We start from the raw sequence: 14,567 nt of genomic DNA, 5'->3' as shown, positions 1-14,567 counted from the left end.
TTAGTTTTATTTATAATTTTCCATGAAGTTGAACCGCCCCCCACCCCCCACCAAACACAGACGCTAACCTGCTGCTTTGTTTCCCATTAGTCACACCTCTTGGAGTTTTATCCTTGCCTGTGGTTCTCCTCTGTGGTTGACTGTGCACACAGCCTCTAGATGAGGAGGGTAGGAGGTCCACATGGGGCATAGGCATGTCAGCAGTGACAAGCTTGGGGTGGGAGAAAGGTAGGAGTGTTGACAAGAACAATGGGATCCAGTTTTACTAGAGGAGGCAATAGAACAGGAGGGAGCTCTACCTTCACATCATGAGGTTACAAGTAAACTTCTGGAGCGAGAACAGAGAGGGGGTGGAGGGAACAAAGCTGGTCTCGAAGTAATTGTGCAGAACAATCATCTTGCATGATCAAAGTAATGGCGCAATTATAAAATCACAAGGAGAAGCAAATCTGATTGGGAGAAGTCTGAGGCAGCGTTGGAGGAGTGCATTGCTAGACTAAGGCACCCTTTCTGGGGGTGCCCTTTAACTTGTTAGTACCACAAAGCTAAACTAGAGTCTGCGCTGAGAGAAAGGAGGACAACCTCCTTAAGAATCCAATCACTGGAACCCATGCCTTTTGCAGCACTTTAACAGAGAAATGTAGGAGTCTCTGGTTTAGCATCACAGTCGCTGTGTTTCAACATTAAAGAGGACTGTCAAATTTGAGAATGCAGGCAACCGCTAAGGGGGCAGAGGTGTTCCATATATAGCATCTCATTAATGGAGGTCTGTCATGTGCTCCTCAGAATGGGCATTCATAACAGGCCAAAGTGCATCCAGTCATTAATCACGAGCAACTTATTGTTAACCAGTATGCCAGATTGGAGATTGGAGCACTGAGTTAGGTCAGGTTGAGCATGTCATAGAAACCTTCTCCAATTACTGTGGGATTCAGATGTTAAGTCTCAGGGGTGGCATCTTGGTCACCTAATGTGTCCAGTAGTGCCTCAGATACAAAACTGCATCAGCAACAAGGTTAGCAGGGCAGAAGCCACTATAGACCATTACAGTTGCTATTGTTCAAGATTGCAAACTTCACTATGTTCACCCGTTATTCATTAATCTATTCAATCTATCATTTCAGAAAAGGATAGAACAGTAATGGATCCAGGACTCAATGCTGCCTTTGAGGGTTCCAAAACAATGGAGGAGAGGGAGAGGCGACACAGAGCACAGCATCTGCAGGAGGCCCCACTTGAGGTCCAGGGGAGCCACAGCAAGAGCATGAGGTTCAGAAGGAAAGCTCCAGACCACAGAAGCGACTCACGGGCCCTCACTGGTATACCGAAGACTCTCCTATTTACAGATGAGTGAGAGACCACGCCGTGCATGTCTGCTCTTGTCCTGAGCTCTGGTAGATCACATCTGCCATACTCTTAGTGAAGACCTAATGCCCCGTGGAGTGGGAGGCTATCCTATCCCCTGCCAGTTGCTTTGAAGGTGACCGCTCAATATCTTTTCCTGTGAATCATTCCAGGGATCCATAGGGGGCCTGTGCGGCATCTCAGTCTACAACAAAGATGCATCAAAGAGGTCAAAGGTGCTCTCCACAGCAAGGCACCTCACTATGTGAGGTTTGCACTTGACGAAGATAGCCAAGCTGTGAGATTCGATGGCTTTGCAGCTACCTCAGGCTTCCCAAGTGTACCCATGAGGCTTTAAGGGCTCAATGGCAGCAGCCCCTAATGTTTATCAACCGTAAAGGCATTCATTCCTTCAATGTTCTTAGGTTCTGTGGCTTAGTTGGTTAAACTGCCTCCCTAGTAAACAGGCGATCCTGGGATCAAACCCCAGCAATCCTTATTTCGTTGGACATTATCTGTGCAATTGAGCCCGGGGTGGGGGGGGGAAGAATACGAACATAGTGGCGACAGGGGATAGATACTGTTCTTGGCAGTCGTGAGCGAGAGTCCTGAAGGTTGTGTTGCTTGCCCGGTGCCAGGGTTAAGGACATCTCCTCAGGGTTGGAGAGGAACCCTGTTGTCATCGTCCACATTGGCACATTGGTACCAACGACATTGACAGGACTATAAAGGAGGTTCTGCTGAAAGAATTTGAACAGTTAGAAGCTGAAGTATAAAGCAGAACCTCCAATCTTGGGATTACTACTTGAGCCACGGGCACACTGGCATAAGGTAAACAAGTTCAAGGAATTAAATGTGTGGCTTAAAGATTGGTGTGGGAGGAATGGGTTTTCGTTCATGGGGCACTGGCAGTACTCGGGTAGAAGGGAGCTGTTCTGGTGGGACAGTGTCCTGGCAAATCGAATAACTAGGGCTGTAAAGAGGGCTTTAAACTAAACTGGGGAGCGGGGGGGGGAAAAGAGGGTTCTGGAGAAGGGATACATAGGCTTACAAAGCAAAGGGATATGACAGCATTGCAGGGCAGCTATTTAGGTAAATGATACCTAAAGTGTGACAAGAAGGGACAGAGTGTACAAACATTAAAAAAACAGCAGCAAAAAAGGTCATAAGAGGGGGAAAAAAAAAGGTAAAAAAGGCAAAATTAATGGCTCTTTACTTGAATGCACGTAGTATTCAGAACGAAGTAAATGAATTAACGGCACAATTAGAGGTTAATGAGTATGATCTTATGGCCATTACGGAGACATGGTTACAAGGAGATCAAAGCTGGGAACGAAATATTCAGGGGTATGTGACTTTTCGAAAGGACAGGCAGGAAGGAAAAGGTGGTGGGGTAGCTATGTTAGTACAAGATAGAATAAGTACAATAGCAAGATAGGATCTTGGATTGGAAGATGTAGAATCCATATGGGTGGAGGTAAGAAATAACAAGGGGAAGACGACACTGGTGGGAGTAGTCTATAGGTCCCCGAACAGTGGCTATACTGTAGGACAGAGAATAAATCAGGAGATAATGAGAGCATGCAAAAAAAGGCATACATTAATCATGGGTGACTTTAGTCTTCATGTAGTTTGGGAAAATCAAATGGGCAGAGGTAGCTACGAGCAAGAATTCATAGAGTGTATTCAGGACAGTTTCCTGAAACAGCATGTTGTGGATCCAATCAAGGATCAGGCTATTTTGGATCTGATAATGTATAATCAGGCAGGTTTAATAAATGACCTCCGAGTAAAAGATCCCCTACGAAAGTGACCATAACATGGCAGAATTTAGCATTCAGTTTGAGTGAGAGAAACTTGGGTCGGAAACAATTGTGCTAAACTTAAATACGGTTAATACAAAGGAATGAGGGTAGAGTTGGCTGGAGTGGACAGGGAAAGGTGTTTAGCAGAAAAAAAACAGTTGATGAACAATGGCAGACGTTTAAGAAAATAATTCACAACTCACAACAAAGATATATCCCAGTGAGCAAGGAAGATCCTAGAAAGGGACTTTTTACCTTTTTTTCCCCCCTCTTTTGATCCTTTTTTGCTGTTTTTTTAATGTTTTGTACACTCTGTCCCTTCTTGTCACACTTTGGGTATAATTTACCTAAATAGCTGCCCTGCAATGCTGCCATATCCTTTTGCTTTGTAAGCCTATGTATCCCTTCTCCAGAACCCTCTCCCCTGACACAGCCCCCCCTCTCGCCCCACACCCCACATCCCACCACGCCCCCGCCCCCTGCCCCCATTTAGTTTAAAGCCCTCTTTACAGCCCTAGTTATTCGATTTGGCAGGACACTGGCCCCAGCCCGTCCCACCAGAACAGCTCCCTTCTACCCCAGTACTGCCAGTGCCCCATGAACTAAAACCATGGTTACCCGAGGAAGATAAGGATAATATCAAATTGAAAGAAAAACCATACAATGTGGCAAAGGTTAGTGGTAAGCCAGAGGACTGGGGAAGTTTAAAAACCAACAAAAGAAGATGACCCAAAATAAAATAGAGGGAGAAAATAAACTTTGAGGATAAACTAGCAAGTAATATAAAAACAAACAGTAAGAGTTTCTTTAAATATATAAAAAGGAAGAGAGGCCAAAGTGAACATAGGTCCTGTAGAGAATGAGGCTGGGGAAATAATAATGGGGAACCAGGAAATGGCAGGAGTTGAATAAATGCTTTGCATCAGTCTTCATGCTAGAAGGCATAAATACTAAATAAACAAGGAGGAAGAAGAGGAAGAATAAATACAGTAACCACCACTGGAGAAAAAGTACTAGGGAGGCTAATGGTGCTAAAGGCTGATGAGTCCCCTGGATCTGATGGGTTGCATCCTAGGATATTAAAGGAACTAGCTGCAGAGGTAGTGGAAGCACTGATAGTAATCTTCCAAGAATCCCTAGATTCTGGAAAAGTCCCAGAAGATTGGAAAACTGCCAATGCAATGCCCTTATTCAAAACGGGGAGACAGACAAAAAACAGGTAACTACAGGCCAGTTAGCTTAACATCTGTCATTGGGAAAATGTTAGAATCTATTACAAAGAATGTAATAGCAGGGCATTTAAAAATGCATAATCTAATCAAGCAGAGTCAATGTGGCTTTATGAAGGGGAAATCTGCCTGACAAATTTACTAGAATTCGGAGGTAACAAGCAGGATAGATAAATGGGAACCAGTAGATGCAATATATTTGGATTTCCAAAAGGTGTTTGCTAAGGTACCGCACATAAGGCTACTAGTAACAGAAGAGCCCATAGTCTTGGGGGTAGTATATTAGCATAAATATAGACGATTGGCTAACTAATAGAAGACAGAGTTGGGATAAGGAGGGCATTTTCAGGATGGCAACCTGTAACTAGTGGAGTGCCACAGGGATCAGTGCTGGGGCCACAATTATTTGCAATATATATTAATGACTTAGATGTGGAAAGTGAATGTACTATCAAGTTTGCAGATGACAAAAATAGGTGGGAAGGCAAGTGGTGAGGATGACTCGAGGAATCTACAGAGGGATATAGACAGGTTGAGTGAGTGGTCAAAAACTTGGCAGATGGAATATAAATGTGGGAAAATGTGAGGTTATGCACTTCGGCAGGAAGAATAGTGAAGCTGAATATTATTTAAATGGAGAAAGACTGCAGAAAGCTGCAGCACAGAGGGACTTGGCAGTCCTCATGCATGAATCCCAAAAAGCTAACATACAAGCTCAGCAGGTAATAGGGAAGTCAAATGGAATATTGGCCTTTATTTCTAAGGGAATGGAGTATAAAAGTAGGGATGTCTTGCTAAAACTATACAAGGGACTAGTTAGACCACACCTAGAATACAGTGAACAGTTTTGGTCTCCTTATCTAATGAAAGCTATACTGGCATTGGAAGCAGTCCAGAGAAGGTTTGCTAGGTTGGTCCCAGGTATGGAGGGGTTGTGTAGGTTGGGCTTGTACTCGGAGTTTAGAAGAATGAGAGGCGACCTTATTGAAACATACAAGTTTCTTAGGAGGCTTGACAGGGTAGATGCTGAGGTTGTTTTCCCTTGTGAGAGAGTCTAGGACAAAAGGCATAATCTCAGAGTAAGGAGTCACCCATTTAAAGGCAAAGATGAGGAGGAATTTCTTCTCTCAGAAGGTAGCGAATCTGTGGAGTTCTTTACTGCAGAGGGCTGTAGAGGCTGGGTTGTTAGGTATATTCAAGGCCGAGATAGACAGATTTTTAATCAATAGGGGAATCAAGGGTTATGGGGAAAAAGCAGGAAAGTGGAGTTAAGGATTATCAGATCAGCCATGATCTCATTGAATGGTGGAGCAGACTCAATGAGCCGAATGGCCAACTTCTGCTCCTACGTCTTATGGTCTTATGATCTAATGCTCAACTCACATGCGATCGTTGGAAGCACATAACGCACAATTGTGCCAGGTACCCTGGGAGTTGCCATGACTCATACATCCCAAATCACTCCCAGGTGCCTCAGATATTCAAATGGTCTGAGTATCGGCAGGGATGGCTGCTTGGGGATAAAGGGTGCCCACTAAGATGCTAGCTCATGACACTGGTGCGTTGGTCTCAGAGTGCTTCAGTGGAGAGGTACAACGCAGCTCACAGCTCCATATAGTCCCTAAATCGAGCAAACCATTAGCATCCTGAAGATGCGCTTTTGAGGCTTAGGCCACTCAGGTGGTGCACTGCAGTACACTCCTGACAGGTATCTGCATCATCGCTGTGTGTTGCACCCATCACAATCTGGCACTTGCCAGAGGGTGAAATGGAAGAGAATGAGAGCTCCTCAGAGGATAATGAAGAGCAGAAAGCCCAGGAACATGAAGAGGGGAGATGAGGGTTGGCTTCCACAGGACGATGCCATCGAGGATGCAAGACATGGAAGGTGTGTCTGTGACACTTTAATTGCTGCCAGATTCCAGGAGGAGTTAAGGGAAGGCAAGTAAGATGGCCACAGTTTTCCTGGCCCTGAGCCCTGAAAGGGATGTTCAGTCACATCGAGGGCAATTCAACATTCACCCTAGCACTTTAAAGCCTCATGATTCACCAGGCTGTGATCTCCAAGGTCGCGATTCAACCTCTATGCATTTGCTCTGGGAAGTGAGAGTTGATATAACAGCAAGAATACTGTGGAAACTTACTTGATGCAGTCATCACCACATTAATGAGAAGCTACAGCAGCCACTGAGATGAGGACATGGTTGGGGATATCCCCCTCCCATCCTGGTCTTCTTCTTTGGCACTACCACTGAGGAGACAACTGCTGCTAACCCCTCAAGGCTGCTGAGTTGCCCTCACAAAATGGTGTTTCATGAGGAAGAAGGGTTACAAATGCATTAATCTCATAATTCCAATAAAGACTTTAACACATCTCTGACACCACACAAGGGTGCAGAAATTAAGTTCAATGAGGTTGACATCACATGAATGTGAATCTCTCAGAGGGAGGCTATCACTGAGTGGGAGGATGGCCAAACCTCAAAAAAAAAAGAGGATTCAATTTATTATTTTGTGGTTGTTCATCCATATCCCGAAAGGGATTTCAGTATTTCTTAACCTTCCTATCCCCACCACTACACCCAGGTGCAGTCCCGACATCCACAGCTGAGGTGCAGGCAGCTTGCTGACTGCGACATCCTGATGTCTGAGATGACCTTGACGGATGTCCTCTGGTGCCCGAGGCCTTGAGGACCCAGCCTGGTGAGAGCGTCCAGCTCAGGGGCAGATGCACCCTCCCTGGCCTGAGCAGTTGGAGCCGATGGGGTCACAGGCAAAGGGGACTCCCAAGCGATTGCACACCCTTGGAGTGTCCTGAGTGGGTGTCCCCAGGGTGTCCAGCTGATGCACATCCTGCCTGAGGGCCCCTCCCCATCTCTGAGAAGGGGCACCTGGAGGGATGTCAAGGTGCCTCATTCTCCCCTGCCTGGACAAGTGTGTGTGGCCATGAAGTTCAGGACTAAGCGCAAAACCTGTTGGACCAAGGTCTCCATCGGTGGTTGCCAACCTTCTCATGGTTACCTTGCATGTTGGGGCCACGACATCAGAATGTGAATGGATTCCTCCATCCTTCACTCTAGTCTGCTGAGTGATTGCCAAATCTCTGTCTGATGATCCACCGCATATTGTTGCATCTCCAACATTGAGTTAGCAGCTGCTTGCAGATGATCACCACCTCAGACTCAGCAGGTGGCCAGTCTCCAGCAGCCTCTGAGTGCTGAGGACCTGAGCTGTCCCTGCCTCAGACTGCTGTGGCTTGTGTCAGTGAGGTGTTTGCCAGTAGGTGAGCCTGAGCCTAATCTATGCCCCACTGAGGTGTGTCTCTGCACTTGTGGAGGGTGTGGGTGAGCACACGGATGGTTCTTCCTCATCCAACATGGTCTAAGGGCTGGGGTTTATGTTGGCCAGTCTTGTGGGCCTCAACCTGCTGGTGCCTATAAAAGAAAGAAGAGTGTTTTAGTTTATAAGCAGGCAGATTACACAATTGCATGTCACTCACTGAACATCAGGATACAACCACCTCATGGGAGATCTGTACTAGGTTGCTGGGACAATCCAATCTCCACTTCCCCACAGAAGCAATCCCTGTACTTACTGGTGAACTTAGCAGCATCCTCCTCAAATTGCATGTTGGCTGTCCCTCTCCCGGTCTGGGATTTTTCCTGTCTGTTGTGGGCAAGCTTGCCTGGATGAAGACGAAAGATTGCCATGCAAGAAGGCATGCAGCAGAGATTGGGAAACATGCATCCTGTGTGTGGTGAGCCCAACCCAGAAAAGGCTGAGGATGGAGTGTGAGCAGTATGATAGATGAGATGGTAGTGATATGTGGTCCCTGCTAATGGTTGTGGGAGATCACCGAGGAGAGTAGTCCTTTGAGTACATGTTGGCATGATAAGAGTTTAAGATTGGAGTGAGTTGAAGGATGACTTACCCTAGCCAAGCAGAGGAGATCATTCATCCAATCTCTTCCTACACTGGATGGCATTGTGGGTGCGATGGCTAGCCACACTGACATCCTCTGTGATGGCTTTCCAGGCCGGAGACATGAGGCTGGTGTGCTTTCTGGAGCTATTTCTGGGATAAAGCACATCCCTATGTTCATGCACTCGTCGTATCAATGCCTTTATGGTGGTGGGGAAGAAGCTTCTTGTGGCTTGCTGCCTTCTTTGTGGTTGCCAGACATCTCAATGTGCCATGTGAAAACAGGTGGGCTGGAGAGAGTGAGATAAATATGCTTGGGTGGCATTAAAATACGATGCCCAAACCTTCGACCCCATCAGGTAACAGCAGGAGGGACGAATCAGCTCCCAACCTGCCAGGTGATTCAGAGAGGTACCCAACTGTGCATAATTAATGAACTTCCAAGCACGGACTCGGGCATGATTTCCTGCCATTCCAAACAATGAGAAGCAAGCTGTGGTACCCAGCCGCCACTGCAGTTAGTTTCAAAAATGGAAAATTCCACCCCAAGGCTTTTCTTTGCCACTTGTTACTAGTTTTGTGGCTTTTACATTTTTTTAAAACACTAAGTATTGTGATTTAATTACATGCAGATTCTTATGAAAAATAGAAGTTTAAAAACATGCAGGAAAATTCACCTCTTTACAATCAGAGGCTATTCTGAATCAATCCCACACCCTTGAAGAATCTCTCTATTCAAAATACTCACATTTACTGATTATGTAACCCTATGAACTTGTTATGTGAATAATTCTGAAAGTTCTTTGATCACTGAAATTGCTTCTTGTATACAGCATTAGTACAACCCTACCCACAGAGGCTTAGGAGGGAATTTTACAGAGCTACTAGAGTAGGAAATGTGGAGGGCGGGGTTGACTGAATTAGGCAGGATGCAAAATTTTGGTTTTCTGACAGCGGGATGAGATACACAGATAAAGTCAATAGTGTATTGAGCCTCATGCCAGCCTACAGCGGATGCATACTTATAATACATTTGCATTCAATTAATAATCATCTTGACTTTACGCTAAAGTCAGCAGTGCATGAAAATCACAGTGCACCCAGTTCAAGATTGTTTAAAGGTGGTTTGCAGTCAGCTTTGTGCAGTTGCGTATGACATTAGTGGTTTTCCTTGAACTCGGCAGCACAAGGGAGGGGAGCAAAAGAACAGCAGTTTGCATGGAGGCTCAGCTGTGGCAAGGGAGAGTCAATGGTAGGGTGGATATGTGAAGCAGGGTTGGGAGCATAAAGCATTGAAGGAAGAGTAAAAGAGGGATCCAAGGGAGGGCAGAGGGTGCGGTCAGGGGCATGGAGAAGTGCAGTGGGAGGATCCTGGATATGGTGGGGGAACAGGTCAGTCAAAGAAAGAAAATGAGAGGCCTAAAAAGCAGGGTCAGTACTGTCGAAATGTGGGTCCATCTCAGGATGTTGGCTGGTAGAGTCCTTACCAAGGTTATGAGTTCACCCACATTTCAATTATCCTCGCTGAGAGTGATCTTGTAAAATCTCTACAATGCATTGCCTGCAGATTCAGTCATGTCCTAACAGGGTGGCAAGTACAACCCTGGACAGTAACAAGAATATTCAATAAAAGACTGAATAAAAAACACATTGTTTCTTCCACAATAAAGGAAATGTCCTCAACTACCCCATAACCATCAATGCGTATCAACCACAAGATACGTCAGTATGTTTAGCTCTCCGACTAGTCTCGACAAATAACAATGACGCATGTATGAGTAAAATCAATATAGTGTGAAATATTTAAATTTAAATTTGAAAACCGTCCTTTGTGCTCTCAAAAAATCTCATGTTAATGGCAATATTGTTGGGTGGGAAAGTTTTGGCCATGATGCAGAGTCTCCCTGTTTGATCAGAGGTGCTTCTACAGCCCAACCATAGCTGCAGCATTGTCAGCTGACAGCAGGTTTCACCAATGAAAAGCATCCCTTTCTGCAGAATTGCATGCTGCTGGCACTTTTTAAAAATTGTAATGGCATGGAAAACAGGAAAAAGTGTGGAACTGATGCACACTTCCAGTTCTACCTTCAGGAATAGCATGCTACCAACAAAATTCCACCTTCACTTCCTGGGCTGTTCAGTCCAATTTTAGTTACTCAATGTAGTTTAACCAGAATGTAGGAGATTACTGGATTTCTTCCAAGGAAAAAAGGCTGGTTTTAAGGAATGAAATTTAAAAAATATATATACAAGACGGAAGAGAAATTTTAAAAGTTAAATAATGCAGGTTGTAGGTTAATGTCAAAACAATACCTGAATGCCCAAACATGCTGGCTACACATTCTCCAGTGTAGAAGTCGAAGATGGAAATATTCTTGTCAGAACAACTAGTGGCTACAAATGTTCCAGAGGGATCCATCTGAACCTAGAAATCAAAGCACAGAAACCAATGCTAGAAACCTCAAGTAAAGTTTGAAATAGTTACAAGGAAAATCCTCCATGTTTAAAAGAAATGTGTTACTAAAAAAAAAAACAAAAGCCATTGATGTAAGAAAAAATGCAGACAGTATGCAAGGCAGTTTAACAAGTATGGTTGTTTTTATTGTCAATATTCTCTTTAAACCTTTCAACTACCACTGAAGTCAAATCACTTTATAAAAAGGCATTTTATGTATATTTAATTGTTCAAATGCTTCCATTACTCCAACAGCAGAGGGCACTCCAGCTTAATGTTTGGTTTGAATAGCCAAAAATGCCTCGAACGATGGTTTACTATTTCAAGTCAGGTGGGGTGGGAGCTGTCAGGTGAAGGGAAATAAGTTGTCACGGACCTAGAAAATTGAACTACCAGCAGCCAGATGAGCTGATTGGAACAGATGGACAGAACACGTGGAGCTGTGAAAATGACAACTCAAGATAGCTTGGCTGTATAAACCAAGGGTGCAGTGTACTAGGCTATAAAGAACAACAGGTGCTGCACTGGAACAACCTTATGGCTTTTGAAATATGCCATTACCTGTAGAGCTCTTTCAAATTCAGAGGGGGAGACCCACCCCACCACAAGAACCCTATCCTAATTTATAAAAGTCTGTAACACAATAAACTTGCATAATTAGATAATACCTTTAAAATAATAAAACATCAAGGCACTTCACAGGAATGTTGTCATACAGGTGGTCCAAAAGCTTGGTTACAGAGGTAGGTTTTAAGGGGCAGCTTAAAAAGGAGAGAGAGGGGTTGAGGGAGGGAATTCCAGAGCTTAGGGCCTTGTCAGCTGAAGGCATGGCTGCCAATGACAAGCTATTAAAATCGGTGACGTTCAAGAAGGTACAATTAGATAGATGGTCACAGACCTGAAATATTAAGTCTGCTTTTCTCTTCAGATGTTGTTTGGCCTGCTAAGTATTTCCAGCATTTTTTCTTTTTATTTTAGAATTAGAGTATAGGTAGGTATTTTGGAGGGTAGTAAGGCTGGAGGAGATTGAAGAGATAGGAGTGAGGCTATAGAAGGATTTGAAAACAAGGGTGAGAATTTTAAAAATAAATTCAAGGCATTGCTTCTCCAGGAGCCAACACAGGCCAGTGAGTACAGGGATGATAAATTAAGGGGACTTGGTATGAGATCAGACACAAAAAGCAGAATTTAAGATCACTTCAGCTTACCAGGGTGAAACATAGGAGGCCAGCCATTGGAATAGTCAAGTCCAGATCAAGTCCAAGGGCATAGATGTGGGTTTCAGATGCGGAGGTGCAGAACAGTTGGATAATGTTAGGTGGAAATTCGTGGCTTTAGTGATGGTGCAGGTATATGGTCAGAAGTTCAACTTGGGGTCAAATATGGCATCAATGTTGTGAACAATCTGAATAAGACTCATTGTTGCCAGGGAGAAAGATGGAGTTGTTGAAAAATGGAGTTTATGGCAGGGACCAAAGACAATGGTTTCAGTCTTCACAATATTTAGTTGGACGAAATTTCTGCTTATCCAGTACTGGATATCAGAAAAACAGTGACAATTCCTTGACAGTGCAATGGTGGAAAGAGGTCGCGATGATTTTTTCTTCAAGTACTTGTCAGATTCCCTTTTGAAGGCTACTGTTGAATTTGTGCAGAAAACAAGAATTCTCCAATGTGCTAACAAGTCAACAAACACATAAAAATTTTAGGAGTGTAACTAATCCGGGAAATCTCAGAAATCTCTGCAGACTGAATCCTGGTTTCAAATATTTCCACGCTAACTCACCAATCCAATTATTTTCTCAATTACCCTATTGCTTTTTCATCAATACACTTTTCTTGTTTGAAGTATCAGCCTTTACCACATTGACAAGCCAATTGCAGAAAACAACAGGCAAATCCACAGGAATTGTGCCGAGATTAGCAGCTTTTAAGCAACGGCCACATGAATCCCAATGACAGGGAAGTGCATCAGCGCACCCAGTTTCTCTCACTCTTTGTGGGTGATAATGTTGAGGATGCCTATGTTATGACAGCAATATGTGTGGTTATTTGAATGAAGTATGCTCACATTTTGCGAGTGAAAGGATGGTTTCAACTGGGGGTGGAGTAAAATATAAAATACACTTTACTTGCTGAAGGGGCCTTCTTGGAGCAGTTCCTATAAATTATGGAAATAGGTGGTTCTTCATATTCTATAATTGCTAGCTTTCTGCAGGCTAGCAGACAAGTTCAAAAACATTGTTCGAGATATAGTTTGTGTAGATTTGTAGAGATGATATGTGGACAAAGTTTGTATAACAAATAAGCAGAAAGGTAAAGTAAATATAAGGTTTGTGCAGTGGGGCCTTCAAATCCTGGGCCCTAATGATGATTTTAGTAAATATTTCTTCCTATGCAGCAGTCCAGGGCTCAGGTGGAATGCTGTGCTTGATTTGCTTCTTCTGAGAGAGTCAGCTGTTATGTCACTGATCCCATCTGCACATTTGGGAATTCTCAATTGCTGATGTGGAACAATATCTGTTATTTATTTGCTTTTCTAAAATACTGGTCTATACTGCCATGCATGACCATATCAATGTACTGCCTCCTGCTAAGCTACAATTATACCAGAGAGAGACTTTGGTCTTAAAGCTTTGCACATTTCGCATTAACATTTATGAATTCCAGAACAAAACAGAAAAATAATCAAGTCCACAAGTACACAATGTGATAACTTATCCTGTTGTACATTCATCAGAAATATTCCCTTCTCTACCACCAGGGCAAATTCAGCTGTGCACTTGCAGGGCTATGAAGAAGTTGTCTTGCATTTCTGAACTTAGCTATCCCTTGATGTTCATTAGAACAGATTTTTTAATAAGGTCAGTCTCCATATATTTGATTCTAGTGCTCTAGTGCTTCATTTAAAACTCTATGTATCCATAAGAACGGGAGAAAGAGGAGTTGGCCGTTTGACCCCTTGAGCCTGCTCCATCATTCAATGAGATCATGGTTGATCTGATCATGGCTTCAACTCCACTTTCCTGCCTGCGTCCATAATTTTCTACTCTCATAGATCAAAAATCCGAGGCTATTCAAGGCAGAGTTAGACAATGATTCAGTGTCCACATTTTTTGCGGTGGGGTGGTGGGGGATAGAGGATTCCAAAGATTAACGACCCTCAGAAGAATTGTCGCCCCATCTGTCTTAAATGGATGACCTCTCATTTTGAAACTGTGCCCTCAGTTCTAGATTCCCTACAGGGGAAACTTCCTTTCAGCATCTAATCTGTCAAGAACCCTCAGTACTTATGTTTCAGTAAGATCACCTCTCATTCATCTAAACTCCAATGATTATAGGCCCAACCTTTCCTCATAAGACAAACCGCCCCCAGCCCAGGCCTCAATTGAGTGAATATTCTCTGAACCACCTCCAATGCAAGCATATCCCTTCTTAAATATGGAAGCCAAAACTGTACACAATACTTTACAGGGTGTTGGCAACATCACACCTACAGTTGTAGCAAGACTTTCTTACTTTATACAACATTCCCCTTGCAATACAGGTCAACATTCTAATTTTGCTTTTATCAACATTCCAATTGCCTGCTTAATTACTTGCTGTACCTGCATGCTAACTTTGTGTTTCATATGTAAGGCATCCAGATCCTTCTGCACCACAGCATTCTGTAGTCTCCCCATTTAAATAATATTCTGTTTTTCTATTCTCCCTACCAAAGTGGATAACTCACATTTTCCCACAAATTTTCTCCACTGCCAAATTATAACCCACTCACTTACCCATCTATGTCCCTTTGCAAACTTGTGTCAT

At 43.7% G+C, this 14,567-nt stretch overlaps 1 protein-coding gene across 4 annotated transcripts in view; it reads right to left on the bottom strand.

Moving 5' to 3' along the window:
- LOC121272697 (mitogen-activated protein kinase-binding protein 1-like) overlaps positions 1-14,567 on the bottom strand; it is a 140,833-nt gene that overhangs the window by 54,548 nt on the left and 71,718 nt on the right. For all 4 annotated transcript variants that reach the window (XM_041179435.1, XM_041179433.1, XM_041179434.1 and 1 more), the window contains exon 17: positions 10,613-10,724. In XM_041179435.1, coding sequence (XP_041035369.1) covers positions 10,613-10,724 — 112 coding nt within the window. The remainder of the gene's footprint in view (positions 1-10,612; positions 10,725-14,567) is intronic.

This window comes from Carcharodon carcharias, chromosome 34 (assembly GCF_017639515.1).
Source record: "Carcharodon carcharias isolate sCarCar2 chromosome 34, sCarCar2.pri, whole genome shotgun sequence".
NCBI classification, from domain to species: Eukaryota; Metazoa; Chordata; class Chondrichthyes; order Lamniformes; family Lamnidae; genus Carcharodon; species Carcharodon carcharias.
The sequence above is the reverse complement of the archived record's forward strand: the minus strand, read 5'-3'. Positions and strand labels throughout refer to the sequence as shown.